The sequence below is a fragment of the Trichoderma camerunense genome (assembly GCF_050948025.1).
Source record: "Trichoderma camerunense strain CBS 138272 chromosome Unknown V8C40scaffold_27, whole genome shotgun sequence".
Taxonomy (NCBI): Eukaryota; Fungi; Ascomycota; class Sordariomycetes; order Hypocreales; family Hypocreaceae; genus Trichoderma; species Trichoderma camerunense.
In genome coordinates this window covers 279,327-305,115 of record NW_028145343.1, presented here as the reverse complement: position 1 = coordinate 305,115, position 25,789 = coordinate 279,327, and the positions used below count along the sequence as shown (strand labels likewise).

The 25,789-nt window shown below is 48.1% G+C and overlaps 9 protein-coding genes across 9 annotated transcripts; 6 read left to right on the top strand and 3 right to left on the bottom strand.

Moving 5' to 3' along the window:
• Positions 1-32: 32 nt before the first annotated feature.
• V8C40DRAFT_258422 (exoribonuclease) lies at positions 33-3,785 on the top strand. The gene is made up of 3 exons (XM_083218715.1): positions 33-668; positions 760-2,926; positions 2,987-3,785. Exons 1-3 carry the CDS (start codon positions 359-361, stop codon positions 3,540-3,542), a joined length of 3,033 nt encoding a protein of 1,010 aa, XP_083067696.1. The 5' UTR covers positions 33-358; the 3' UTR covers positions 3,543-3,785.
• V8C40DRAFT_258420 (histone-fold-containing protein) lies at positions 3,613-4,446 on the bottom strand. Its single transcript, XM_083218714.1, has 3 exons — positions 4,258-4,446; positions 4,076-4,200; positions 3,613-4,017 (listed from the first exon to the last, which is right to left on the bottom strand). The coding sequence occupies exons 1-3, from the start codon at positions 4,322-4,324 to the stop codon at positions 3,802-3,804; spliced, it is 408 nt and encodes a 135-aa protein (XP_083067695.1). The 5' UTR covers positions 4,325-4,446; the 3' UTR covers positions 3,613-3,801.
• Positions 4,447-4,807: 361 nt separating this feature from the next.
• V8C40DRAFT_258416 (p115 like vesicle tethering protein) lies at positions 4,808-8,418 on the top strand. Its single transcript, XM_083218713.1, has 6 exons — positions 4,808-5,886; positions 5,948-7,149; positions 7,209-7,494; positions 7,563-7,880; positions 7,934-8,044; positions 8,123-8,418. The coding sequence occupies exons 1-6, from the start codon at positions 4,906-4,908 to the stop codon at positions 8,228-8,230; spliced, it is 3,006 nt and encodes a 1,001-aa protein (XP_083067694.1). The 5' UTR covers positions 4,808-4,905; the 3' UTR covers positions 8,231-8,418.
• Positions 8,419-8,965: 547 nt separating this feature from the next.
• V8C40DRAFT_258415 (S-adenosyl-L-methionine-dependent methyltransferase) lies at positions 8,966-11,020 on the top strand (the record flags this gene model as incomplete). The annotated part of the gene is made up of 3 exons (XM_083218712.1): positions 8,966-9,739; positions 9,791-9,907; positions 9,969-11,020. Coding segments are annotated over exons 1-3 (1,606 nt in total), but the record flags the coding sequence as incomplete, so codon positions are not given.
• Positions 10,880-13,637, bottom strand: V8C40DRAFT_131092 (OPT oligopeptide transporter protein-domain-containing protein). The gene is made up of 8 exons (XM_083211061.1): positions 13,196-13,637; positions 13,018-13,139; positions 11,808-12,939; positions 11,728-11,736; positions 11,519-11,664; positions 11,214-11,428; positions 11,043-11,155; positions 10,880-10,988 (listed from the first exon to the last, which is right to left on the bottom strand). Exons 1-8 carry the CDS (start codon positions 13,472-13,474, stop codon positions 10,914-10,916), a joined length of 2,091 nt encoding a protein of 696 aa, XP_083067692.1. The 5' UTR covers positions 13,475-13,637; the 3' UTR covers positions 10,880-10,913.
• Positions 13,638-13,645: 8 nt separating this feature from the next.
• V8C40DRAFT_258412 (alkaline ceramidase) lies at positions 13,646-15,509 on the bottom strand. The gene is made up of 7 exons (XM_083218711.1): positions 15,296-15,509; positions 15,179-15,217; positions 14,974-15,121; positions 14,765-14,904; positions 14,504-14,684; positions 14,293-14,442; positions 13,646-14,159 (listed from the first exon to the last, which is right to left on the bottom strand). Exons 1-7 carry the CDS (start codon positions 15,401-15,403, stop codon positions 14,008-14,010), a joined length of 918 nt encoding a protein of 305 aa, XP_083067691.1. The 5' UTR covers positions 15,404-15,509; the 3' UTR covers positions 13,646-14,007.
• A 194-nt stretch (positions 15,510-15,703) lies between these two features.
• Positions 15,704-19,554, top strand: V8C40DRAFT_258409 (Sfi1 spindle body domain-containing protein). Its single transcript, XM_083218710.1, has 3 exons — positions 15,704-16,076; positions 16,130-16,234; positions 16,285-19,554. Coding segments are annotated over exons 1-3 (3,219 nt in total). The 5' UTR covers positions 15,704-16,075; the 3' UTR covers positions 19,398-19,554.
• A 310-nt stretch (positions 19,555-19,864) lies between these two features.
• V8C40DRAFT_131032 (uncharacterized protein) lies at positions 19,865-22,308 on the top strand. Its single transcript, XM_083211059.1, has 5 exons — positions 19,865-20,195; positions 20,252-20,346; positions 20,427-20,544; positions 20,602-20,700; positions 20,751-22,308. Exons 1-5 carry the CDS (start codon positions 20,088-20,090, stop codon positions 22,107-22,109), a joined length of 1,779 nt encoding a protein of 592 aa, XP_083067689.1. The 5' UTR covers positions 19,865-20,087; the 3' UTR covers positions 22,110-22,308.
• Positions 22,309-23,224: 916 nt separating this feature from the next.
• V8C40DRAFT_131040 (membrane magnesium transporter-domain-containing protein) lies at positions 23,225-25,356 on the top strand. Its single transcript, XM_083211060.1, has 3 exons — positions 23,225-23,879; positions 23,939-23,989; positions 24,076-25,356. Exons 1-3 carry the CDS (start codon positions 23,640-23,642, stop codon positions 25,288-25,290), a joined length of 1,506 nt encoding a protein of 501 aa, XP_083067688.1. The 5' UTR covers positions 23,225-23,639; the 3' UTR covers positions 25,291-25,356.
• The last annotated feature ends 433 nt before the right edge of the window (positions 25,357-25,789 follow it).

Below are 25,789 nucleotides of genomic sequence, written 5' to 3'. Positions count from 1 at the left end.
CCTATACAGTGCGCGTTTCCTTGGTCCGGAAACTTTAACACTAGTATCGACATTTCGCAAACTTAGACCAGCTATTTTTTCCCCCATGCATGTCTTTCACGTGCAGCAGCTGTGTTGAGACCTCAATCATCCCTCATCATTCATTACCTTCTCTCTTTATTGTTATTCACATATTAAGAGTCGCACGGTCAGATCAGGCTTCTTGTTCTTGATTATCCGCTACACGATTAATTACCCTCCCCCCGCAGCCGCAAATTCAGCCGCGCGTAGTCGCGTTCCTTCTTCCTCGATTCGGAGCCCAAGAACTGTTCAGCAGCATCAAGCGATTCGATTCTCCTCGCGGCAAGCATAATCCAGCATGGGTATTCCCGCAGCCTTCCGATGGCTATCCAACAAATATCCCAAGATTATTTCTCCCGTGATTGAGCAGACGCCAATCACCACTGAAGATGGCATCACCATTCCCGTTGACACCACTCAACCAAATCCCAACGGAGAAGAGCTCGACAACTTGTACCTGGACATGAATGGAATTGTCCACCCATGCTCTCATCCAGAGGATAGGCCTGCGCCGGCCGATGAAGAGGAGATGATGCTTGAAGTTTTCAGATACACGGATCGTGTCGTGAACATGGTTCGTCCTCGGAAAATCCTCATGATTGCTGTTGGTAAGTGTGGCGCCCAATCCTCGTAGTCGTCATGCCCGAGTGATTTATGACTATTGCTTCTGATCAGCGTAAGCTAACAAATGCTCAACAGATGGAGTTGCACCAAGAGCGAAGATGAACCAGCAACGATCTCGACGATTTCGGTCAGCTCGGGAAGCCCAGGAAAAGGAAGAAGATAAGAAGGCGCTAATCGAGCTGCTAAAACGTCAAAATGGCGGTTCTTTCCCAGCTGCCGACACGGAAACCGTTGTCAAGAAGGCTTTCGATTCCAACTCCATTACTCCAGGCACTCCGTTCATGGACATCTTGGCCCTGAGTCTGCGATATTGGTGCCAGTACAAATTGAACACGGATCCCGCTTGGGCTAAGCTCAAAATCATCATATCTGATGCTACGGTCCCAGGTGAAGGTGAACATAAAATCATGGACTTCATCCGATCTCAACGCACCTCTCCTAATTACGACCCTAATACTCGTCATGTCATCTATGGCTTGGATGCCGATCTCATCATGCTAGGGCTTGCCACGCATGAACCTCACTTCCGAGTTTTACGTGAAGATGTATTTTTCAATGAAGGCAAAAACAGGGCATGCAAGCTTTGTGGCCAAAAGGGACACGAGGCAAATAATTGCCGTGGAACTGCAAAGCCCGTTGAGGATGCTGACACTGAAAAAAGCAAGGACAGCTTAACTCCTGTCTTGAAGCCTTTTATTTGGCTCCATGTTTCTGTCCTTAGAGAGTATCTCGCGGCTGAGCTGTCTATTCCAGACCTCCCCTTCAGATTTGATCTAGAACGGGCAATTGACGACTGGATTTTCATGTGCTGCTTCGTTGGTAACGACTTTCTGCCTCACTTGCCTGCTCTGGAAATCCGCGAGCATGGAATCGACACCTTGACCACGATTTGGAGAACCAGTCTACCATCTATGGGTGGCTATGTCACTAAAGATGGTCACATCGATTTGGAGAGAGCGCAAGTCATACTTGACGGCCTTGCGAATCAGGAGAGTGCAATTTTCAAGCGAAGAAAAGAACAAGAAGATCGTCGAGAGGCTAATGCCAAAAGAAGGAAGCTTCAAAATGAAGGCTATTCGAGGAACGGGCAGCACGGCTCTGGTCCCAAGCAAAATGGGCATGCAGACCCAACCAAAGGATTGCAACTATTCCCTATTGCGACACAGCCCACAAACTTGCTAGCAAATATCACCCACGATATGGTTGTCAGCCGCGGTGCTGCCCAAGATGTGACGTTGGCCAACAAGGGTGCGGCTAGTGTCATGCGAGACCGACTGCGAGCAGACACTAGCAAGGACAATGTTAATAAAGACGACGTTAACAAAGACAATGTTGACAAAGATGAGACGGCGTCCGGCACAGCAGCAGATATTACCCAACCACTGCCTTCGGCTCTTGGGAAAAGGAAGGCTGCAGAGCTTGATGACACTGCCAACTCCTCTTCAGCAGAGTCATCTAAACCTCAACCTCAGGCATCCCAGGAGGTTGAACCTATCGATAACGTTCGTTTGTGGGAAGACGGATACGAAGATCGCTACTACCAGCAGAAGTTCCATAAGGATCCACAGGATATTGAATTCCGTCACAAGGTGGCCGAGGCGTACGTGGAAGGCTTGGCCTGGGTATTATTATACTACTTTCAGGGATGCCCATCTTGGGAGTGGTATTATCCTTACCATTACGCCCCCTTTGCCGCTGATTTCAAGAATCTCAGCAAAATGGATATTCGCTTCGAAAAGGGGCGAATCTCCAGACCTTTTGAACAGCTCATGAGCGTCTTACCAGCGGCATCTCGTCATGCTCTCCCCACAGTGTTCCATGATCTAATGTTGAATAAAGACAGCGAGATTATTGACTTCTATCCCGAAGATTTCGAAGTTGATCTTAATGGAAAGAAGATGGCATGGCAAGGAGTGGCTCTACTTCCATTTATCGACATGTCACGACTCCTTAAAGCAGTTCAAGGCAAGTATCCTCTATTAAGCCCGGAAGATGTTGCACGAAACACAATAGGAAGGGAAGTTCTGTTGTTATCCGACAACCACGAGGGCCTTTACGACGATATCTTGACTACTTTCTACTCCAAGAAGCAAGATCGATCAAGGTTTAGTATCAATACAGAACACAGCAATGGCCTTGCTGGTGAAATTGAGAAACAAGAGGACAAGGTTCCCCATGGGGCCTTGAGCTATCCTCTCGAGCGACGATCTATGCCAGATTTAGATTACGACCATTCCATCAGGTGAATACTCAGCTTACTTTATCCCACCACCTTTTGTATCACTAAGCTAATCAGTCGCAGCGTTTACTATGACATGCCCCAGGTATCGCAGACTCACAAATCGATGCTCTTACGCGGAGTGCGAATGCCGCCGCCAGCTTTGACTAGGAGTGATATTGAGGTAATTCGAGGAAAAACCAATAACCGAGGAGGTCGCAACTATGGAGGACCCCCACAGCACTACGGCAATAACAATGGTGGCCGATACAGGGGTGGCTACTCCGGTGGCTATAGGGACACACGAGACTCTTATAACGGACACAATAGGGACAACCAACGCTTCGAGCCTCAGTATAATGCGCCTTACGGTATGCCGCAACCTGGGAGATGGCAGCCTGCAGGCGCGCCATCGTTTGACCCGAGAGCAGGTCCGCCACCAGGTACATATGCCCAACCCCAGCAGGGCTGGTCCGACAATAGGAACGACTACAACCGCCAAGGGAACGACTATAACCGCCAAGGCAACGACTACAATCGTCAAGGGAACGATTACAACCGCCAAGGAGGGCGCGGAGGGAACTATGGAAACCGGCCTCATTACGGTGGTGGTCAACGGCGCGGACGTGACTATGCGTAACTGATATAACTCGCCATCCTGTGCGTATGTGAGGTAATTCGTCCTTCCCGAAACGCACATATATGCTGTAGGAATGTTTTATCAAAGGGTAATGCTATGCTGCCCAGCAAATCATGGACGCCAGAGAGTCATCTTGCTCGTACGTAAACAAGTTAGTTACCTCACACATCAAGACTTATACGTGTCTGTGTGTTTGACAAGGTACATGATTAATAGTAATAGATATATCAATGCCAATTCCGTCTTTATTACTTTAATTTCAACCAAGGCCGCCCCAGATGCCTCGGATTCTCCTCGCAAGCTGTATATCTTTTTGCATAAGTGTAACTCTCTTTGCGTGGACAGCGCATAGCTGCGCATCCTCGAAGAGATGTACCATAAAGGCCTCCGCGGCCTCTTGTAGTGCCTGAATAGCCTGGCTCTGCCATCTGAAGTCTTTTCCTCTCGGCCGACAATTCAATCCAATTTCACGAACCTAACCATTATCAAAAAAACACGTCCAGATGGGAATGGGGGGCAGGCGCAGCACTCACAAGGCGCATGAATGGCAGTTTTAACAATAAAAGCTTTGTGTTTGACTGGTATTGCCTGATCTCTCGCAACGCAACGGTGCCCGGCCGATATCGTCGCTTCTGTCTTGTAGGCAATGGATCGCCCGCTAAACGACGGTTAGCAGACTGTAAAGAGGAACCTCCGGGGTTGTCTAGAAACGCACGCTGTACATCGCTTGGTCTGGAGCGCAATTTCTGTGCGGCCGCCGAAGTTTTTTGACGAGGAGCCATTATAGAGAGGGGTATCAATTAAACAGAAGAAATCGTGAAGAAAGAAAAACCATGCGTGATGGCCAACTCGTGGGCTACATCGAGGCGCATTGAGATCAAGAACAAAGACTATTTTGTTCGTGTGGAACGACGCGTTGCTGGTCAACCCGGTGACAGCCATGCCCGATAAGATAACGCGACCTACCCATGTTGGGGCTATTTTTAGATACCACAGCCAAAAGCTGAGTACTGAGAAATAATACACACGGCATGTTAATGAAGTTTAATTTGAACTAATATCGCAATTATATTCAGGTGCTACAAAATATAACATTTTATAAATACATAGATGTTTATATATCCCCTAGTATTATTGAGAATATGGGATGCTGAATAGCGAAATTGGGGTGCTGAGTAGGCGGTCCCCTAAATTAACATGGCATACTGTGACATGCATAAGGCCCCTAGGCCAGGGTGTTTTCTAGAAGCTTTCCGCAAAGCTCAATTTAACTGTGGCCCATACTAGAGTATGTGGAAGCTCTACGTAGCGCAACCAGCTTCGAACACCAATTCTCAACCAAGGACATGGGTGAAGTGACGACATGTTCTCTATCTCCAGCACGCCAGCGAAACAGTCCGCTGGCGAAACCATCACTGTCCTCAGTGGCCGACTTGCTTCCGCAACTCTCCTCGAAGATCGGCGCGCTGCAGTGCTAGGCTTGCGAAGCTTCGCAAAGGATTTCCCAGCATCGGTAGCTTCTGGAGCGTTGAGGAGCCTGATTGGTAGCCTCTCCAAAGACTCCGAAGATGTCGACACAATAAAAATTGTTCTGGAAACTTTGCTGATGCTGTTCAACCCAAACAAGGAAAGCCCCGAAGCATCAGACGAAATCGCATTGTGGCTGGCCGACGAATTCACCCAACGACAGGAGAACATTACGCTTGTGCTAGACTTCCTCGACGCTCCTGATTTCTATTCACGGCTATACTCTTTGCAGCTTCTCAGCTCAATCTTTACGGCACGAACTCAACGAACGGAAGAATGTGTCCTCTCTGCGCCATTGGGCATCAGTCGACTTACGGGCGTTCTTGACGACCAACGAGAGGCAATTCGCAATGAAGGCGTCAACCTGTTAATACTAGTAACGTCTAGCTCCATCGAGATACAGAAGCTTGTTGCGTTTGAAAATGCCTTCGACAAACTATTTGCCATCATTGATGCCGATGGCTCGCTCTCCGAGGGCGGAAGGACCGTGGAGGACTGTTTGATACTCCTGGCCAACCTATTGAGGGGCAATTTGGCTAACCAGTCTCTGTTCCGGGAGTCTGGTTGCATAGGCAAACTTACAGAGATGCTCAAGGGACTGCTGGAAGCTCAAAAGCAGGAAGACAACATTGCCAAGTGGGCACAGATCCAGCACAATCGCAACATCTACGCATTCATCTCCATCATCCGTTTATTCCTATCTGCAAGCTCCGCTGAGACGCATCAGAACCAAGCTACCTTCTGGAGGCATGGGCTTAGCTATCTTGTCTTGCAGCTCGCGTTCGATGCCGACGTTCAAATCCAAATCAAAGCTGAGGTGCGACGGCCTGCTCCCTTGCTTTTTAATCGTTGAGCCGCAATCATAACATTTCGAGTAGGCTTTGGCCACATGTGGCGATTTGATCCGTAACAACATGACCATCCAGGAAGGCTTCGCCTCGCTCATGGTCCCTCCACCCCTGGAATCCACCGCTGGAGCTACAAGCGCACCTAACGGCCATTCTAAAATCTATATCATTGATGGCTTACTGGACCTGACGCTGAACGTGCACGATATTTCCGCATTTGACTTACGATTCGCTGCTTGCCAATGCCTAAAGGCCTATTTTTCCAACCACCCCGAAGTAAAGTCTCACTTTTTAGGCAGAGCCATAGAAGGCTACCAGTCTGGCCGTGACGAATCTGCCAACATCTTGAGTGTTTTACTGAGATTACCAGGGGATGTATTTTTGAGCGATCCATACCGCGTGTGGTTTGCCTCTGTTATCGCATTCCATTTACTCTATGACAATCCTGCTGCTAAGGGGGTGGCTAAGGGTTTGACCGAAGGAGATGCCTCCAAGGGCGAAGAAGTAGTGACCAGCATACAGACGATCACGGCCCATCTTCTCATGCGGATACGTCGAGATGATGACACCCGCATACTAGTGGGATATCTAATGCTACTTCTTGGTTGGCTATTTGAGGACCTTGATGCCGTGAACGATTTCCTGGCCGAAGGCAGCAATGTTCAAGGTCTTATACAGGTAATCTCACAGCCAGTTCGGATCGCGGGAGAAGTCGTACAAGGTCTATGTGCCATGTTGTTGGGCATCGTCTATGAGTTCTCAACGAAGGATTCACCCATACCACGAGCAACTTTACACTCTATCCTGGAGTCGCGGCTTGACAAAGACGGTTACTTGGATCGGCTGGCAAAACTTCGAAACCATCCCTTGCTCCGAGAATTCGAAGTTACGCCACAACGACTCATCTCCTCCCCCGACGGTGAAGAGATCAACGTGTTTTTTGACGATGTTTTTGTCGATTTTTTCAAGGATAACTATAGCCGTACAATCCGTGCCATTGATAAGGTACCCGATATGGAGGTCTCGGTTATTACGAATGGTACGGAGCAGGGTATTTCAAGACAGCTTGTAGACTCTCTACGGAATCAAATAGACGAAAAAGACCACGCAATTCAAGAAGCCAACAAAGCCAACAAGTCTCTGGAAGGGGCCGTTAAAGAGGCGCAGGAAGCGAATCGCCGTGCAAAGGAAGATGCCGAGGCCACAGCAGCGAAGTTGACGGCAGAAATGCGGTATGTTTAGAGTCCTTGACATATTGAGTGCTCGGAACACAACTAAACTATGTCTCTAGCAAACTGCAAAGCCAACATGCTGCAAAAATTTCGGAGTATGAGCAAAGAGCTGCTCAAATGCAACAGCAACTCAATGCAAAAGACTTGCAGCTTCAAACCCAACTTGCTGCTAAGGATCAGTATCTACAAACCCAACTCAATGGCAAAGATCAACAGCTCCAAAACCAGCTAAACCAGGCTAAAAAGGCACACGAAGTAGAAGCAGAACGTGTGAGACAGCGAGCGGAAGCTGAAATCGCAGATTTGCGGGCAACTGTTAGCAGGCTTGAGGTTGACGTGATGAAGGTGAGCAGACGTAGACATGGTAGCCTGGATTGCTTTCTATGAATTTGGCTAATTGGATTTCTTTGCAGGCCAATAAGAGCAAGACTGTTGAACTTCAGGCGCTTCGCGCTGAGCATGCCGATCTATTGAAAGAGCACACCGCGCAACTAAAGGAGGCCAACGGAAAAGTGGAAGAGAAGGAAAAGGAGCTGAAGAATACGACAGAAGAGGTTGAGCGGCTACGAGGACAGGTCGAGGAGCAGCGGAAAGAAGCTGAGAAACGGCAAGATGAATATGAGAAATTACAGGACGAAGTCGAGAAATTACAGGAGGAGGCCAAGAAGCTACGAGAAGAAGCTGAAAAGTCACAACAAGAAACTGAGAAGCTACAGCAGGAAGCTGCGAAGGTGAGACATGATGGATTCGACGTCAATATAGCGTTGCTGACACGTATCACTAGGCAAAGCAGGCCGTGGCAGATGCAGGTAAGGCCAGGGACGCAGTCCAGTCGGAACTAGACGATCTTCTCATGGTATTCGGTGATTTAGAGGAGAAGCTGGGAAAATACAAGGTAGGCGATCCTGTCGTACATGAATTGATTCGCCCACAAGGAAAAGAAACAACCCATACTAATATACGGTGCTATTAGACTCGCTTGAAGGGGCTTGGCCAGGAGGTATCTGACGGTGAAGATGATGACGGAGACGACGGCGAGGAAGAAAGCGATGCCGAGGAGGATGGGAATGACGTGGACTGATTTGGAGCATTTAGAGCGAGGCCACTAGCATCTTTGCGGCAGAATTGAGCATTATCCAAAAAGGTAGATAAAATTTACAGCAGATTTGAAAGAAGATGTGAGCTGAGAAAAAGCATCGCCATCGTCAGAATGCCAATAAGTTCTGAATGTGGTTGATTGGAGGCATGATGCAGTAGCTGAAGCTTGGGGTTTATGTGGGAAAAGCCCATACCTATATAAGATAGTTTAGCATAGAGATTAGTTGGAGTGGGACCTCCCATCGAACTCACCTCTTGCCTTTTACCAGATGTGACCGTGGGATTGGCCCAACAGACTCCATTTCAATAATCTTTGGCATTACCTCATCTGGATGGTTCCAGGTTCGAACACAGTTGGAGATTTTTTCTCTCAATTTTTTTTGTCTTTTATTTTTTCATTTTCCAGTTCTTAGATGGATAGAGAACTGTAGAAAGATACTCTAGAGATATAAAAAGCACGGCTTTTACGCTTCTGGACGTGTAATAGACATTAGTTGGTGATTTTGTCGTACATGAAGCCCTACTAAGTATCTGTTACAGTAAGGTGGGGCCGTGATGTCTGTAGAAGAAAAACAGCCTGTGTAGTACGGAGTACCTGAGTCGCACTAAGATCTCAGGGCGTATACTCAGAAAGTGCAATCACTACTTATCATTTACTGTTTTGTGGAGTGGGAAAGATGTACCTTTTGTGAGCGCGAAGTAACTTTCTGCGCTTTTTGAGAAATATGGTGTCAGTGCTACCTGCAGCTTAGTACACTAAAAAAAAAAAAAAGATGCTGTAAATTTCCTACGCCAAAAAGAAGGAAGAAGCAACTGCCAAACCACAACAAAATTCGCATCCACCGTAAAAGGAAAAAGAAAAATTAAGGTGAAAAAATGAGTGCGAGATCAGAATCCGGGTCGTCATCGGCTACTTCCGACGTATCGGATGAGGGAGAATGGCTTGACATTGAGAACGATGAAGAGTCCATCACTATTGTTTCCCTGTTCGACTCGCAGACATTCTCTAGCTGGAACGAGATGCTCGATAGCTGCAAAAAGCATCACGACTTCGACTTTATTGCCACCATTAAAAATCTCCAGCTGGATTTCCATGGCGCGGTGAAGCTTGTCAATTATATCCGCAGCCGGGTCCGGGATCAGCAGCCCGTAGCCAAAAAACTAACCCTTGCAGACTTTGAGGACGATGGTTACTTTAAGCCTGTCCTCGAGAATGATGCTCTTATCGTGTCTTTGGATGAGATTCTCGACAGCGACCTGGTCAAGGCCGACACCACTGCGAGCCAGTTGGACAGCTCTCAGGGGGAGCTGTTGGCGCAGAAGCAAGCTCTGGAGGCTGAGCTGGAATCCGTGCGGACTCAGTTCTCAAATTATCGACTTGCTGTTCAAGAAACATTGGATCGCCGATGGGGAGATGACACGGAGCAGAGCCCAGCGAAGGCTGTCAAGGGTGATCGCGGAAACTATTACTTTGAATCCTATGCCTACAACGGTGAGTGCTTCTACATGCGTTGAGTAAGCAGGCACATATTGACAATTTCAGAAATCCATGAAACCATGCTGAAGGACACGGTCAGAACTGATGCTTACCGTGATTTCATTTACAACAACAAGCACATCTTTAAGGGCAAGGTTGTGCTCGATATTGGCTGCGGCTCAGGTAAGATATGCTTTGACGGTCAACAGGTTTCACCTACCCGAATTCTAACCTGTGTTTGTAGGAATTTTGAGCATGTTCTGCGCAAAGGCTGGTGCAGCTCGCGTTATTGCTGTCGACAATTCTGACATCATTAAGAAAGCCACTGAAAACATCTTCAACAATGGCCTTTCTGACATCATCACTTGTGTCAAAGGTGCTATCGAGGAGGTCAAGTTGCCTGTTGACGAGGTCGACATCATTGTCAGTGAGTGGATGGGCTACTGCCTATTATACGAGGCGATGCTTCCCAGCGTTCTCTATGCCAGAGATAGGTATCTCAAGCCTGATGGCCTACTGGTTCCCAGTTCTGGTACCATCTGGATGGCGCCCATCCAGGATACGGAGTACATGTCAGAACACATATCTTATTGGAGAGACGTCTATGGATTCGATATGAAGGCTATGCAAGAGGGTATTTACGATGATGTTAGGGTCGAAGCAATGCCCCAAAACACTCTCTGCGGAGAACCATACCCCTTCAAGGTACTCGACCTCCACACGATAAAGCCTGAGGAGCTATCCTTCACAGCTAGATGGGAGTCAAAGCTGCTGCGACGGCCAGATGGGCTCGACGGTTTCTTAATCTGGTTCGATAACTTCTTCGCCACCTCTAGAAGTGAGCTCGTGCCAGAGCCCACGACGACTCCCGAAGTGTTCGTAAAGGCGAAGAATGGCAATGTCGCATTCACAACCGGCCCCTCTGGCATTGTGACTCACTGGAAGCAAGGGCTGCTTTTGGTACCGCCAGAGAACCCGCCTTCCAAGCTGGAGTTGCCAGAGACAATCTCCGGGCAAATTACTTTTGCAGCTCTTGAGGAGAATGCTAGAGCATTGAGAATCGATGTCACATGTTCCTCGGAAAGCCAAGAAGGGAAGAAGTGGTCGTGGAAGTTAGAGTAAAAAGCAATTTCTAAGCGTTGAATAGACTCAGAATTGTCTTACAACAGTGGCCGGCGGTTGCAAGTCTCTAATAGTGAGGTACTTTCAGCGCTTGTAGCCATAGATTAACAATGCTCAGAAACCCTTCTCCCAGGATAAAGCCCTGCATACAATGTCAGCGAGCGTAAATTATGCCAAACTACAAGCAAAGCCTTACCGATGCAATGATGATTAATGGCGTGGTTGACTGTTTCCGTACGCTGAGCCAATACCAGCTGACAATACCTCCAATAACTCGGGCCAGCGTAAACGATGGCACGTTGTACATGCCTTGATATATGAATTAGATGAAGCCCTTCCGTGCCGGAAACACTCGAGATTTACTCACCGACTGCTACAGCAATGCCTCCAGGTATCCAAGAGCGCCATGGTCTCCCAACAGACAAAGTTCGTGCAAGAGTGGTCACGGCGAAGAGAACTCCAGCGCCGGTTGCCCATTCCTTGGCCATATATGGCAAGCCTTGCCCTGTTACAAGCCTAGCTGTGAATATCCAGACGTAGGCTGTTGGGACCTGGAAAAGTTTGCCGGGGATCTCGTACACCCTGCCACCAGTAACAATATGAGTCAGTTATATATCCTCAGAAAAGGAGTAATGTGTATACAGCTTCCAACTATTGATGTCAGTGACTTACGCTGTGTAAATGCGATATGCGAAAGCAGAGAACACAGCGCCAAAAGTAGCGCCTATGAGCTGTCCCCAGAATTGTGCTTTGGGGGCAGCTCCAAGAAGATGACCAGTCTTCAAATCTTGCATCAGGTCACCTGCTTGCAATGCGCCCTGTTGCGATGTTAGGAGAACTTGATATATGAATGAAGATTCTCAATTTCTAGAGGAACTTACAGCTTCCGACTAAAAATGATTCCAATAATTAGTAAAACTGACAGGAAACGAGAAAGGGCAAAGAGCAGGAGTAGACTTACAATGGCACCGGCGACTAGATTGATAAGAACGCTCGATTTGTTAGACTGCGGGATGATCAGAGCAAAAAACAGCTGTGCAAGCTTGCTAATGCCGGACACAGGATTAAGATCAGTCTCTCCAAGGGCCCTGACGCCCATAATACTCAAAACCAGAGCCATGAGCACTGCAATGACAATCGCGTAAAGGGGCACCAGATGGCCAAACACGATTTGTGTAGACAGAACGCAGATCAGTATAGATGCGAGAAGCCCCCAGAAAACAACTTTGCTGTGAATCTGTTGGTCAGTTGGGGCATCATCCAGTCCACGATCCTCAGCCTGGGCGGGAGAAGCTTGATCATCGTCTTCTTCTTCTTCTTCTTCTTCTTCTTCTTCTTGTTGTTGTTCCTCTTGCTCCTGCGCTTCACTGGGAATCGGAGAATATTGATGAGAGGTTCTAAACAAGGAGGCAACCCTGCTTTGTCGAAAACGGCGCTGTAATACTGCTAAAGCTGGAAAAGCATGGGTGGTGAAAACGGGGCGAAGAGCAATATAGGCTAGACTGACGACGGCGTCAACAAGCATAATAGCCAACGACACCCAGACAATCCAGCCTTTGCTGCCATTTTCCCAATCATCCACCGGCCCAGGAGCCCAGCCCTTCATCTTGGCCAGCGGGCTAAGAACGCCCCAGCCAATAATTGCGCCGAGCGTCATGTGGAGCGTTGTCTCGGTCCCCATGATGATGCCTTGTCCCACATACGCAAGGCTTGGGTTCAAGGTCCAAAGCCAAGTAGAGGCGGCGACGGTGCCGAAGACCGGGAGGTCTCGCAAAATAGGCAAGAAATAGTTGCAAATTGTGAAGATGCCGGAGACAAGGAAACTGAGGAGCAAAAGCCTCATATTGTACGCCCAGTCTAGGTCCTTTGAGACTTCTGGTTCTCCCTCTTCCTCTTCAACTGAGGCGCCGACGTCTTCGACCAACGCGGGTTCATCATCTTTGGCTGCAAGACTGGCGAAACCGCCTTTAGTGGCGGCATCTAGCTCTTGGGGAGATGACTTCTGCCCTCGACTGTGGAGCACGCGGATGAGCACTGCAGTGCTGAAGCCGCTGGGGAATCTAAGTCGTTCTCTAATGATGACTTGATGGCGCCTGAGGTCATACACACATTCGTATCTCAGCCAACCCGTAATCTCACTTAACTTCATTATAGAGCATAAACACACTTACAAGGGGACAGCAAAGACGACGCCAAAATAGCAAAGACCCAGGGACCATATGATGAGCTGCCAAGTACTCAGTGATAAGGGTCCTTGCTCATTAGGCTCCAGCAAGTAGTTCATCGCGGGAATCTATATGCCATCAGCATGGGTAATATGACGAGTTATTATGAGAAGTGAACGCTTACAACTCCGACAAAGCCACACCCAAGAGGCATGATGGCCATGCCGCCGGCAACGCTCTGAACCAGGACATTTTCCACCGGACTGAACGGGAAGCGCAAGTGAGGCTTGAGCAGCTTGAAGACGGCGAATCCCATGAGACTTGACGGCATCGACATGATGGAGACCCAGCCTGTCTGCAGGCCAAAGTACATGTTGGCAGCGCATATGATGGTACCAACAGCAAGGCCGGCAGCCACACCGCGAACGGTGAAGCTGCGCCCTTGAGGGGACGGAGAAGCCATTGTTAGGGGGCCGTTGGCGCTATATGCATTGGAGTCTATTGGGATGCTAAATCAGTTAGTTAGTCAACCGCGAATAGCTGTACCCCGATCGGAATGATGAATCTTGTGCTTTTCTTTCACCCTTTCGTGAGCTTGTAAGATGAGATACAGGCTCAAAGGGTGCACAGCTTATAAGGAACTGCTCGGCTTTCAGTGGCTCCTCGGTATTACTAATTTGAAGATACATGCAAGGGCGCGCGCACTAGCGCGTCGACCAATAATCGTGCCGAGAGAGCTGTATTACACCATCGTCTATATCGTCCCGAGGCTTTGTCAAAATGCATCTATACCTAGAGGAATTTATAAAGTTCATGGATGAATTCTGAATTGAGGTTTCATAACCGTGCTACCCCATTTGACCTTTAATTTCCGTTCAAAGTGGGATCCCTCAAGACAGGCTATTCAGTATAACTGCTTAAACGGTATATGTGATATACAAAGCCGTGTCTACTTTATACCCTTTGCGCCTGACATACGCCCATCGAGCCGTGCATCTATTGAACCTTTTTGTCCTGGTACTGATCGTCATCTATCCTCTTTAAGTACGGGATGGATGTCAACAGCCTCGGCCAAACGAGTATATACTTGGTGTCTTGTCCATCTAGGCACTGCCGCAACCAGATGCCCCAGATGATGTAATAGTACGCTATAAGTCTGGTCAGCAAGCATGAACTCGTTAATGGCATCCAAATACAAATTCAGCGAAGAAATCAAGTTGTAGATATGATCAGAGGAGGAACACAATGTCGTCCAAGGGAGCGCTTAAGCAGTCGATTTACCTCCTAACCCTGTCATCAGGTGCCACCAAGCGTGGCCCTCCAGCAGTACGGCCCAGGGAAGGCCAATCGCGTGTCTCCATTGTCGCACTTGGGAACAGAAAACATTGTCAAGGTTCCAGATTAGGAAGCCGCCAAGGAAAATACTGAGTCCTTTGCAGATTGTTAGCTCGTTGCACATTGCAATCTAATCCAAGTAATCAGTTTGACGAACCAGTAGCTACCATAGTCCACATTGTGTTGAGCACGTAAGATGCCTTTTCTGGATCGCGGGCACTCAATACAGGTCGCAACTGCGATTCCATTACCCACATGCTTCGGAAAACAATAGTTGCCGTAAGCGCAGCATAAGCGGTTTGGTGGAAGACAGGATCCTTGGTGATGTGATAATAAACCTGGGCTTCTCTTAGTACGCCACTTATACAGCAAGCGATTCCCGTGCACCCACTCAAGGGTATCAGCACAAAGCTCTTACCGTAATCGACCCAGCAAGCGAGAGTAGACTAATGCCTAAGAGAGCTGAGAACGTCCGTGAACGTGAATACGAGAAGCTTGCATGCATCATCAGGCATGTAGTGTATATCATGGATAGTTCATCGACCAATTGCATTGGATCTCAACGTCTTGTCGTTAGCTTCCCACCAACCGGGTCCCCTGCAGCATCACCATGAGCACGGCACTTACATTTCAGCGTCGTGTGAAAGAGGATGGAGCCTAATCCGACGACCATGTATCCGACATAAGAAATCAGGAATATTGAAGGGTGTTTCTGCTGTATGCAGTTTATAATCCCTCTTACGCCAAGCCACAGGAAAAGGGCATTTGTCACTGTCTGCCGCGGTGTCAACAAAAAAACATGTGAGAAAGGTAATTCATTGACAATACTTACATTGCAAAACTCGGCGCAGTATGACGACAATGCATAGTCCTTTTGGTAGTTAGTATTTTATAAACTGAAAGAAAAGAGAAAGAAAAGAAAGAAAAAACCACAAACTCGCTCACTTACCTCTTCGCAGAAGTTGAGTGTTGACGTTTGCTCTCCCCAGAATCCATTGCCGGGATTAGCGGTTGGATAAGGGATCCATATCGCCGTGCGAAACGCTGAAAACGCCATGTTGATGCTATTCAGAGGTGTTCTTTCTTACAATACAGGGTAAAAATACAGAATATTCAAATTGCAAATATGTTCGGAAGAGAAGGGAGAAGATATGAGAGAATCAAGAGCCATATAATAGATTCCGTACTACCCGCTGTCGATCCAGGTGGGGCGGCAGAACGATAGTACGAGTACCTGCTAGTGCCGAACTTGGTAGTTGTTGCGCCCCGCTAAGGCGGCTGCCAACACTTCTCGTTGGGCTCCATCCCATGTATACGGTACATGTACATTTGAATGACGGGATGTGCCGAGTACAGAGTCAAAAGGAGGGAGAAGCAATCATCTAGCATTCAACATTATCATTACAGATTTTATCGTCAAGCCATTTTCAAATCATAAGTCCTCAGGCATTGGGCCTTTGAATCTGCTTCAATCTCACCCACAGACTTGGGCAAATACCACGTTGAACCTAGGTACCTGGTACTTGTGACAGGTTGTTGTTGTTGTTTGTGACGCATGCGCTGGATGACAGGGACAGGTACCCAAACCACTATAGCCTTACTTTTGGCAGGGCATTCTATCCATCGCATTTGCAACGCCTTTTTGCACCCGTAGCTCTGCCCAATGACGTGAACTCTTTGTCGCGATGCTTTAGCTATGGATTAATGCCATAGAGAGTCTTCAGTCTCGAGTAAGTCGCCGCATTTTGATGGCCAATCTAAGCTCAAACTCACCTCTTTGCAGTGGCATCTGTGCAATCTTCATATGATAATGGCTCTGAGCCGGATAGCGTTCGCGTATCGCCCAGTCGCGTTCTTCCTGGCAAAGAGCCATATTACTCGAATCAAGGTACGGCACTGCGATATTCTCTCATGCTCGCTCGTGAATTGACAATTCAGACATCGCTGTACTCCACGCCGTCATCGCAGCCGCCCAGGAGAAGCTCGACCATGCTGCAGGCCCAACACCGCTACCCGCCGCGGCGCTGTTCAGCGCATACGACGAAGTTCTTCCTCAACATGGCGTCGATCCAGACTCTGACCACCATCTCTCGGCTTTTGTATTCAGAATCAGTGGCGAGGAGGGTGGTGGAAGCCTGCTGGACAAGTTTCAATCAATCCTCAACCGCATAGGCATCGTACTCGAATTCAGCGACGACTCCCTTACCTCTCCGCACGGCTATCCCGAGCATCCTCTGTCTCCAAATCCAATAGATACTGGTCACTGGTACCCCGACGACCTCCCCATCAAAGACGACGATGATTTTCCTCACATGAGACCTCGGGCTTACAGCGCGACTTCCCTCGACAACGACTCTGCCACCTCAAAAAATCGAGCCCAGGAATCAAAGAAAAATAAGCTTGGAAAAGATGATCTTCCCCATGTTCATGTGGAGGCAGAGGTGTACCCTTCGGCCCGGATCTCGACAACCGCCACACGACACCCCGATCCATATCACTACTATCCGAGTCCGTTGTTCGATCACTTGCCGCTTGATTCCCGTGCTGTAGGCGCTGGTACTCCTGACGACGACGCAAAAGTACACCTATTGGCAAACTCGAAACAGAATAATCTAGCCCCGGAAACGGATGAACTTCCTCGATCTATCGAAGATCAAGACCGAAATCACCAATCTAGTGATAGAGGACAGAATGAAAAGAAATTCCAAACGTCTGCAATGCCAGACAAACGAAATACCTCCGCGAAGACGGTCGAAAGAAATCAAAATAATGGCAAAATTGACGGCATAGATATGCCTACATCTTCCGACTATATACCCAAAGACGCCCCCTTACCGTTACCTTTAATACAGGATGGCCCTCTACCGGCCTTTCATTCGCTGAATGAGACTACCTTGTCGAAACAACAACAAGAACAGCTGTTAACAAGAGCGACTCGAGCTCGCGAGATCTACTTAGCAAGCAAAGTGTTCAACCATTGGGCAGACAGAACCGCAGGGCGACTTGAGCGGGAAGGCGTAGCCAGAAGGCATATGATTCGTTTTCGCTGTTTCCAGGGCTGGAGCTGTGCGCCAAGTTTGCGATTCCCAGTTGTCGACCAGCTGAAAGCTCTCACAGCAGTTCAGAAACTACAACGTGCTGTATCATATCAAGAAGAGCAGCTCCGTCTTGCAGCATCAGCTATCTCTCAAAGCCATCGTGCCAGGATTGCCTCGCGTGTCTATGATCAATGGTGCTCACATCTCATATCACTCGCCTGCCGTCGGAAAATGAACAAGAAGTCAAAACAAAATGCGATATTGGCATGGAAATCAAGCACCTCCAGCAATGTCATCAAGACCCAAGCCATTCGCAGATTCAATAAGCGTGAAGGCGTTATTACCACACTCTCAAAATTACAAGACCACGCGGTGCTGAATAGTCGTCAATTTCACACAGCTAGACAGATAGGGTCGCTCCAGCTGCTGTTCAGCTACCTCACCGAATGGAGAGATCAGCTACAGGTTAAATCGCGATCATCGGCATATTGCGTCAGGACATCCATTGCAACGATTAGTCGAACCTTCCAAAATTGGAACCTATTGGTACGAGTGCAAGCATATCGATGGAATGCAGATTTCATATCCGTAACACGAGCTCTTGAAAGCTGGCGAAGGCACTATATACAAGAAGAGTGGAAACGAAACATGACTGCGAATCATCTCAAGTCATACCAGATATCAAATGCCCTACATATCCTACGACGGTCCAGCAACCTCGAAGCGCAGCGGTCGCATCTAAGTAGTCGGGCTAGGCTGTTCATTGTCACAACACGGGTATTACCTATTGTGGACTCTGCTGTGGAAATGCGAAAAGCCCAGATGAAGGAGTTGATTAGGCGTTATTTGATGATGAGATATACAGAAGTCTCTTCCGCAAGGAAAAAGCGAAACTTCTATGAGGCTTTCGATCACTGGCGGGCCATGACAGCTCAGGCGATTTCCGACAATGACGTTGTCATCCTTTATAATTCAAAATACTACTATGGTCAACTTGACCTCGCTCTAACAAAGTGGAACAGCCAGGCTGGTGAAGATTTGGAAGTTCAGTTGGCTACAAATCGACACTATGCGCAGGCCATGCTAACTACTTGGGCTGATGCTGTCAAAGAGCAAGAGCGGATGGATATGGAATCAGTTGACATCTGGGCCACCCGCAGGCAACGGCAGCACCTCAAAGCGTGGTCTATTTCCACACTGCAGCGAAGTGGGCAAGCTCATACTGCAACCAAAGTACTACAAAGAAGTTACGGCGAAAAACGAAATCGCGCGTTTCAGCATTGGAGACAGTCTTGCGCCGGCGCAGATGTCGGTCGCTCGGAGCAAGACCTATTAAGATTCACTCCTAAATCTGAGCTCCCTAGTGCCCGTCGCAGCGGCTGGCGGGCACTTTCTGCGCGCCGACATCTGCTGATGGAAAGGCAGAACAAACAGGACAGTGCGTCTAAGCCGATGGAAACACCGACACGCTGGACCGGCATGCCGTTGAACATGTCCTTCCCCATGTCTGCAAAACCATTGGCCTCGTGGCGAGAACTTGATGAAGAATCGGCCACTTCCAGCGATACGGAGGAGGTGGGAATGTTAAAATCTCCAAGCAAACCTCCCTCAAATACAGGACGTATAACTTTACCATCTACTACTCCCCGGGGTCCGGTGCCACTACACTTGAATATTAAAGCTATGAGAGCAGAAACCTCACCTCAACGTTGGAGCAACGGCGAAACTAACTCGAGACCAAAGCCGGATCTAACCCAAGACACACCTCGTGGACCACAATCAACTCCAAAGCCCAAGTTTGGCAGGTCTCTCGGTGACTTTGGTCGTTCTATACAAGCACCATCACCCAATCCAAACGTGCGATCAGCAATAAGTTACAAGCAGTTGAAGACTGTACCGCTACATTCGGCTGAACAACGCTCAAAGGCAGGGCAGCTGTACGATTCATTCCCAGCAGACAGACAAAGCCCATCTAAAAAGGAAGCCGACATATCAAGCTTTCAGGTTTCATAACGGCAAGTTACACTGACACCACGAAACGTTGCTGTGTACTTGGATTTCGCCATGATAGACTTGGATGGATGGATAGATACCTATATAGTATTTGAAGAGTTTTACAACTGTTAAACTACCGGCGAATTCATTTAATGAAATCATGAACCAACGCTTGATCGAGATCGAAGCCAAGTCCTTATGATGTGAATCTTATGATACCTTATATATTTGTATTGTGATAGAATGAAGTTGAATGACGTATGCTATTTTTGGTTATTTTTTGTCAAATAAAAAAGTAATATTTAGAATAATAAATTGTTTATAAACTTGTATGTTATTTATTGCTAAATACAGATATTAACTCTTAATATTTTTTCCCAATGGGTGGTTGGCTAGCTTCTATTTTCCTTATTAAGATGCGTATTATCTAATCCTGCGTTAGGTGGTACCACATGGAATCCTAGCTCGTGCAATATCTCTTCCTGCCTTAGTAACGACGCGTCCAGGTGCAAGACGCGATTAACACTTCGGTGCCCACACCGGCAAGTGTAAAAGCCTTTTTGGTTTGCTTGGGTATCCAACGTCTCTATCCTCTATTCAATTTTGTTATCAGTGTTCCGCCGTCTTGCAATATGCACCCATGAATAAGGGCCATTGAATGAAAGAGGAAAGAAAAAGGGCAACAGCCGCTACAGAAAGAGCTACGTCATGGAGCAGGTTCAGCGTATTCGTAGCATGTGGCAGTTTGCCAACTTATGCCAATGGATATATATCTTTGGTGATGCTGCTTCAATTGACGATTCAGTTGACATTGAAGTAAGTGCTGGGTTCTTTTCCCTTTGCTCGCGGCTGCATCCTAACTGCTGCCATAGTGCATTGAGGCAGAGTGTCTCAAGCCGAACTCGACGATTCTCAACGATGTTGCATTAGCCCTCCTCAAAATGGTGTCTTCACAACGTGGTCTCACGTAAGTATTCTTTTCTTCATCTACAATTTCTAGCTTTCCTCAATGCCTTGCAACGGCTAACGTTTAACGCCCGAATGAAGACATGCATCATTCGATGACCAAGCTCGACGACAGTACATCCTGAAATCACCAGACTCCAATCCGTTCGGCAACGAAGACGAGCCAAAGAGCTTTGCTGACCTCGATATATTTACCAAGGTAAACTCAGCCTTGGACTCTTATTTTCACAGGCATTGATATTGACCAAATCTGCAGATCAGAGTGATGCAACAGTTCACCCAGTGGATCATGATTCGGCCGGAACTCCTTCGGGAGAAGATGAAGGAACAAAAAGATACAGAGCAAACGACCTGGGTACGCATTGCTTCCTTCACAATATTCACATTGTCTAATTCTCTTGGCAGCGAATCGAACCGTACGGCTGGGATAGCGAAGACCGTACCTACTACGTTCTTGATGACAACCGAGTATATCGGCTGTCAGAAGCCCCTCCGAGCCAAAAAGCTGCTAGCTCCAAGCCTACTCGCCAGCCTCGACGTTCAGGCAAACGACGACGAATATCCGAAGCGATCGACGATGATACTACTCTCGTCAGTAATGGGCCCGAGGCGGACTTGGAAGATAGCCATCTAGGTGGTATGGTCTGGGAGTGTGTTGCAGTGACTCTTGAAGAAGTCCAGGCCCTCGTTAACAGCATGGCTTCATCACGAGACGAAAACGAAAAAATACTCCGAAGGCAACTACGGGACCATCTGGTACCAATTCTAGAAAAGCAAGAAGAGGATCGAAACCGCCGGAAGTTGAAACGCGAGAAAGAGCTACAAACGCTCGCCAAGTTGGCCAACGCTAAACGGTCAAGCCGAATTGCGATGAAGGCAGAGCAGCGACAACAAGAAGAACATGCAAAGATTGAGCAGGAGCAGCTCAGAGAAGCAGCCGCAATTCAGCAGCGTGAAGAGCAAAAACGAGAAAAGGTTCAAAGGGAGCTTGAAATGAGACTCGTTTCCAGAGAGCAGCGGTTAAAGAAAAGAGAGGAGCGCCGCCTCGTCCGCGGCGAGAGCGGTACACCAGCTTCGGTAGATGAGGGCAGCGAAGCTACGGCACTGGATGGAATGTCTCAACAACCTCAAACTCAGCTTAAAATTAGTACGAACCCACTGAGTACCAAAGAAAAACAAGAAGAGGAAGAGGGGTGGGTGTTTGATTGCTCATGCGGCTTGTATGGGCAGGTTGACGATGGCAATCACAGCGTCGCCTGTGAACGCTGCAACGTATGGCAGCATAGCAAGTGTCTAGGCATCAGCGAGGCAGCTGCGGATCACCCAGACTTTCATTTCATTTGTGCTTCTTGTCGTCAAAAAGGTACGCATGACGTGGCACCGAAAAGCCTCTCGCCACCCAAGATTGAAGTCAAGCTTGGCGTTGAGCAAACTACTGAACCCCCTGCTGTCAACCTTGAGCCTGCTGCTGTCAAAATCGAGCCTCCTGCTATCAGTGTTGGGACTAATGCTGTCAACATCAAGCCCATTGTGGTTGATACTGAGCCTGCTGCTGCTATTCACACTGAACCTGTTGCTGCTATTACTCCTAAGCCTGCTGGACCTATTCACACTGCACCTGTTGCTGCTATTACTCCTAAGCCTGTTGCTGATATTACTACTGAGCCTACTGCTACTACTCACAATGAGCACGTCGATGCTATTCATCCTGAGCCTGCTGCTATTAACAGCGAGCATAGACCTATCGGCACTGGTTCAATCTAGCATCGAACTGCTTTTGGAGATGCAGCGTAACGCTTGCAACTGCTGCCTAGCCCATCGACAATCCGGTTGTCCCCATCTTCTACAAACAACAAAGGACTTGACAAGACAACGCCACCCTTACTCAAGTCGAGCATCCCTAGATCAGCTGCTCATGTTGTTCACTAGTGTCAGCACCCAACCGAGAGTCCATTCCTTGGGAATCATCTCAGATGAAGAGAGACATTCATCATTCTTGCAACTTGACTCTCACCAGATATGCTTCTTTTCAGAGGTGTTTAAACCGTCATCATTCTCAAAACCTTCAGGCTTACCAAGTCAACTCTTGTAAATACGATATGCTTTTTCAAGTACATAACTCAATGCTTTGGAAGATATTTTTAGAGACGCTAGTCTTCACATGCAACGCCTTCGGAGACATGATCATTCAAAGGATGCAATTGCTTTGGTTTACATAAGCCGCTTCGAGTTTCAGCCACTCTTGTTAGGTTACACAACCGCACAAAGACAAAAGCTGGATTCGGACTTTGAAGACGCATCTTTGATTTCTTTGATCGGTCACGAGCAACTCGCATATCTCCACCCTGTCTATCCGATCTGTTCTGGTTCGTGCGCTTATTGCGCTGTATGGGATGATTTCCTCGCGGCGTTTCTGCTTAAACCGCAACTACATGGAAAGAATATTATCAATACCTTGACATGATACATCAAACTAATCTCTGATCACATCTGGCACTTTCCCCGGAATATCTCCACGCTTAGCATCTATGTGGAGGTAGACTTGCTCGGAAACTCCCACGATGATGCACAATACCGGCTGAGGCGCACTGATCTAATTGGCCCTCTGGATGGTGAAGAGCAAGGGTCTTTGTTTCTTGTATACCATGACTCATGTCGGAGGAGAGGATCATCCAATGGAGTTGTCTCCTTCAAGGCGATGCCGTCAAGTTGATGATGCGTTCAAGCAGCCATAAGGGTGCACGGTCAACATCTATTATTGACGCGCATTCCAACAGTTGCGCCGCCTAAAGGCGGCTCGATGCATAACAGATACTTGCCCAAGGCACCCTCTATTTACCCTTTTCGGCTCTTGGCTGCATGTCATAGCGTTGGCAAGATGGTGTTTTGGGGCATCTTCGACTGAGTTTGGACCCCGTGTTTACAGCGACGGTTCACAGGGTGGCCCATGAGGCAGGGGATAACCAATTCGACCAAGATTTCAGCACCGCATGCGGCGAAAGCTCTGATGTTCGTTTGTTTGTGGCCTTGATATGGAAGTCATGTGTCAAGAACGAGGTTGTAAATCATAGAGTTAGATTGGAAATGTGCTGCCTGTCAAAGGGTCCTGGTCTTGGGACAAAGATAACAACTCTTCTTTCCTATCAGTCCGATTTATGATTTATTTCATGCATCCCGTCTACTCTCACTACACCGGATGATTGAACATTGTCTTATGTTGCATCGTGTTTTACTTGCAAATTCAAAACCCCCTCAACGCAGTTGTCTTCTTCAGAATATTATACGCCGGGCGACATGACTGCCAACGCAACCATCACCCGCGACACTTTACATTCATACTCGCCTGCTAGAGGCGTAGGCGTGATTGAACGCATCAAAGCCGAGCATGAAGCCCAGCAGTTCCCGAGTCAATTGATTCGAGAATATGATCATCCTACTGCCCACATCACGGGGTATGGCGATGGAAACAGGCCAGGATATGTCCAAATCCCTGGCTACCCTGGCCACTGCTATCCAAGCCAGCTTCCTATTTCCGTACGCTGAACCACTATCTGAGATGACTCTGCCTATTCCACGGTGTTAACAATTCCTAGCCGCCTCTCTCGCGAGAAGGGACAAGAACAGACACAAAGCACAATCTAGTGGTAAGAGACATCACCTACGGCGCTTCCGAGCTGCTGGACCTTTCCCTTTATGCTCGAAGAAGAGTGGCAGCTAAGAAGAATGGCAGGCCCCGTCGCAGTATAAGTTGGAGGTGTCACCCTTGGACTATTCCCACGCGAGTGGTGGTGTTATGCCATCCGAGGGGCCAGACGATGATGCCCTTGAGGAAGAATTTAGCGAACCTCCGAGGAAAAGGCGGAAAACGCAGAGAAAGAAAAAGAAACCAGTGGCCCCTGAACATATGTTTGCTCTTGAGGCAACCCTTTCCGAGATTGCAACAACTAAGGGCTTTGACGTAGCTCTCTTGGACAAAACCAGATCGCATGTCAACCGCTCAACCAAGGTACGACACAAGGAACCAAGGACAAAGAGGACGGGAAAACCTAAGCGTCCTTTGAATTCATTCATACTTTACCGCAGCACATATCGCTGTCTCGTCCAGGAACTTCGCTGCCTGGAAAAGAATGAACAGAACATTTCGAGACTTTGCGCATCATCTTGGAATCTTGAGTCGGAGGCAATTCAGGAACTATTCGATGAACTAGCTGACATAGATTCATACAATCACGGCAAAGCTTTCCCCGGCTATAAATACGCACCCTCTAAAAGCAGCAAGGGGGACGACGAACCCGTCAAAGGCCGTGCTTCTACCAAAACAGGTCGGGTGACGCGCAACAGGAAACCCGCATCCAAGACCAAGAAACTTCACCACCTCAGCGAAGAGGTGCTCCAGCGGGCCATTGACGAGCAAGAGCAACAGCATCTCCCGGCCGAAGCCGTTCATCATCAGCCTTACTTGACCTCTGTCGCTGTTCAGCCTCATTCCACTTCATATGCAGAGAGGTATGCGGAGGCGTACTCGTATGTCGTTTATCCTGACCCTAATCAATATCGGGCACACTACGTCACAACATATGACGACGGCTATTCGCAGGGCAGAATCTCACCCCCAGTTGTTGTTCATGCTCTATATGAAGACACAGAGAACCCTGATGTGAACTATAATGAGGGTTTCATCGATCCAGCACTTCTTCTGGATAAGTCCGGCATGCACAACTCAACCAGCTGCTCAGTTGCGATTCAACAACGGTCGCAGCCGGCTCACATCGAAAGGTCACGCACGGAGACAGGCATGTCCAGCTGGGATAGCGATGTATATGCACCGTTTCTCGGTGGAAGAGATGGGGATTGGGAGGTCGTGCAACTGGATAAGCGTGGGTCCAATGACGAACAACTGGATGGGAGTCAGCCCAATTTTTTTACGGAGGCTTGTGTGGCCTAGGCCCAGGCCCCGGAGGTGTAGTCGAAAGGTGTATGGAGAGGGATGTGTGGCTCTTTTGGAACAGATTGTACTTGGATAGATGGTTTTCCAGGGGGGGTTTGTCGTTGCTTTGGGTTGAATTGGTTGATGAATCATGTCGGGTATAGAGGAGTCTGGGGCGCATTTGGAATGGATTGTACATGTCGCTTGCTTTGATCATGATCACGTTGTAGTTTTACTATAGACAGGAAATAGAATGAATATCTTACCCTAGAGTTGGCTGTGATGATTCGTTTTTTCCCTTCTGTCTTGCACTACAGAGCGGTGTTCCAGCGACTGGGAACGTGAGGTGTGAATAGCAGGGATGAGGAGAGAAGAGAGTGATTGACGGTGCCTGTAGATGGCGTTGATGGTGTTGATAGGTTGGCAAGGTTACCTCTTTGTTCCGCAAGCCACCAGTAGAGTATATAAGAACTATCGTCAACTCAGTACACTACTAATTTAGGCAGCACAATTATTC

Coding starts and splice junctions, on each gene's coding strand:
- V8C40DRAFT_131092 (XM_083211061.1), bottom strand. CDS start 13,474: ATGGCTTCTCCGTCCCCTCAAGGGCGCAGCTTCACCGTTCGCGGTGTG. Junction 12,940..13,017: donor GTCGTCTTTGCTGTCCCCTT/GTAAGTGTGTTT, acceptor GTATGACCTCAG/GCGCCATCAAGTCATCATTA. Junction 11,429..11,518: donor GCATATCGCATTTACACAGC/GTAAGTCACTGA, acceptor TACTGGTGGCAG/GGTGTACGAGATCCCCGGCA.
- V8C40DRAFT_258409 (XM_083218710.1), top strand. Junction 16,235..16,284: donor GCCATATTACTCGAATCAAG/GTACGGCACTGC, acceptor TTGACAATTCAG/ACATCGCTGTACTCCACGCC.
- V8C40DRAFT_131040 (XM_083211060.1), top strand. CDS start 23,640: ATGACTGCCAACGCAACCATCACCCGCGACACTTTACATTCATACTCG. Junction 23,880..23,938: donor CAAGCCAGCTTCCTATTTCC/GTACGCTGAACC, acceptor AACAATTCCTAG/CCGCCTCTCTCGCGAGAAGG. Junction 23,990..24,075: donor ACACAAAGCACAATCTAGTG/GTAAGAGACATC, acceptor GAAGAATGGCAG/GCCCCGTCGCAGTATAAGTT.
- V8C40DRAFT_258416 (XM_083218713.1), top strand. CDS start 4,906: ATGTTCTCTATCTCCAGCACGCCAGCGAAACAGTCCGCTGGCGAAACC. Junction 7,150..7,208: donor AAGTTGACGGCAGAAATGCG/GTATGTTTAGAG, acceptor CTATGTCTCTAG/CAAACTGCAAAGCCAACATG. Junction 7,495..7,562: donor TTGAGGTTGACGTGATGAAG/GTGAGCAGACGT, acceptor ATTTCTTTGCAG/GCCAATAAGAGCAAGACTGT.
- V8C40DRAFT_258412 (XM_083218711.1), bottom strand. CDS start 15,403: ATGGCGTTTTCAGCGTTTCGCACGGCGATATGGATCCCTTATCCAACC. Junction 15,122..15,178: donor ACTGCGCCGAGTTTTGCAAT/GTAAGTATTGTC, acceptor ACACCGCGGCAG/ACAGTGACAAATGCCCTTTT. Junction 14,443..14,503: donor GTGGACTATGGTAGCTACTG/GTTCGTCAAACT, acceptor CAATCTGCAAAG/GACTCAGTATTTTCCTTGGC.
- V8C40DRAFT_258420 (XM_083218714.1), bottom strand. CDS start 4,324: ATGGCTCCTCGTCAAAAAACTTCGGCGGCCGCACAGAAATTGCGCTCC. Junction 4,201..4,257: donor CAGACCAAGCGATGTACAGC/GTGCGTTTCTAG, acceptor ACCGTCGTTTAG/CGGGCGATCCATTGCCTACA. Junction 4,018..4,075: donor AACTGCCATTCATGCGCCTT/GTGAGTGCTGCG, acceptor GATAATGGTTAG/GTTCGTGAAATTGGATTGAA.
- V8C40DRAFT_131032 (XM_083211059.1), top strand. CDS start 20,088: ATGGAGCAGGTTCAGCGTATTCGTAGCATGTGGCAGTTTGCCAACTTA. Junction 20,196..20,251: donor ACGATTCAGTTGACATTGAA/GTAAGTGCTGGG, acceptor CTGCTGCCATAG/TGCATTGAGGCAGAGTGTCT. Junction 20,347..20,426: donor TCTTCACAACGTGGTCTCAC/GTAAGTATTCTT, acceptor GCCCGAATGAAG/ACATGCATCATTCGATGACC.
- V8C40DRAFT_258422 (XM_083218715.1), top strand. CDS start 359: ATGGGTATTCCCGCAGCCTTCCGATGGCTATCCAACAAATATCCCAAG. Junction 669..759: donor AATCCTCATGATTGCTGTTG/GTAAGTGTGGCG, acceptor AATGCTCAACAG/ATGGAGTTGCACCAAGAGCG. Junction 2,927..2,986: donor GATTACGACCATTCCATCAG/GTGAATACTCAG, acceptor AATCAGTCGCAG/CGTTTACTATGACATGCCCC.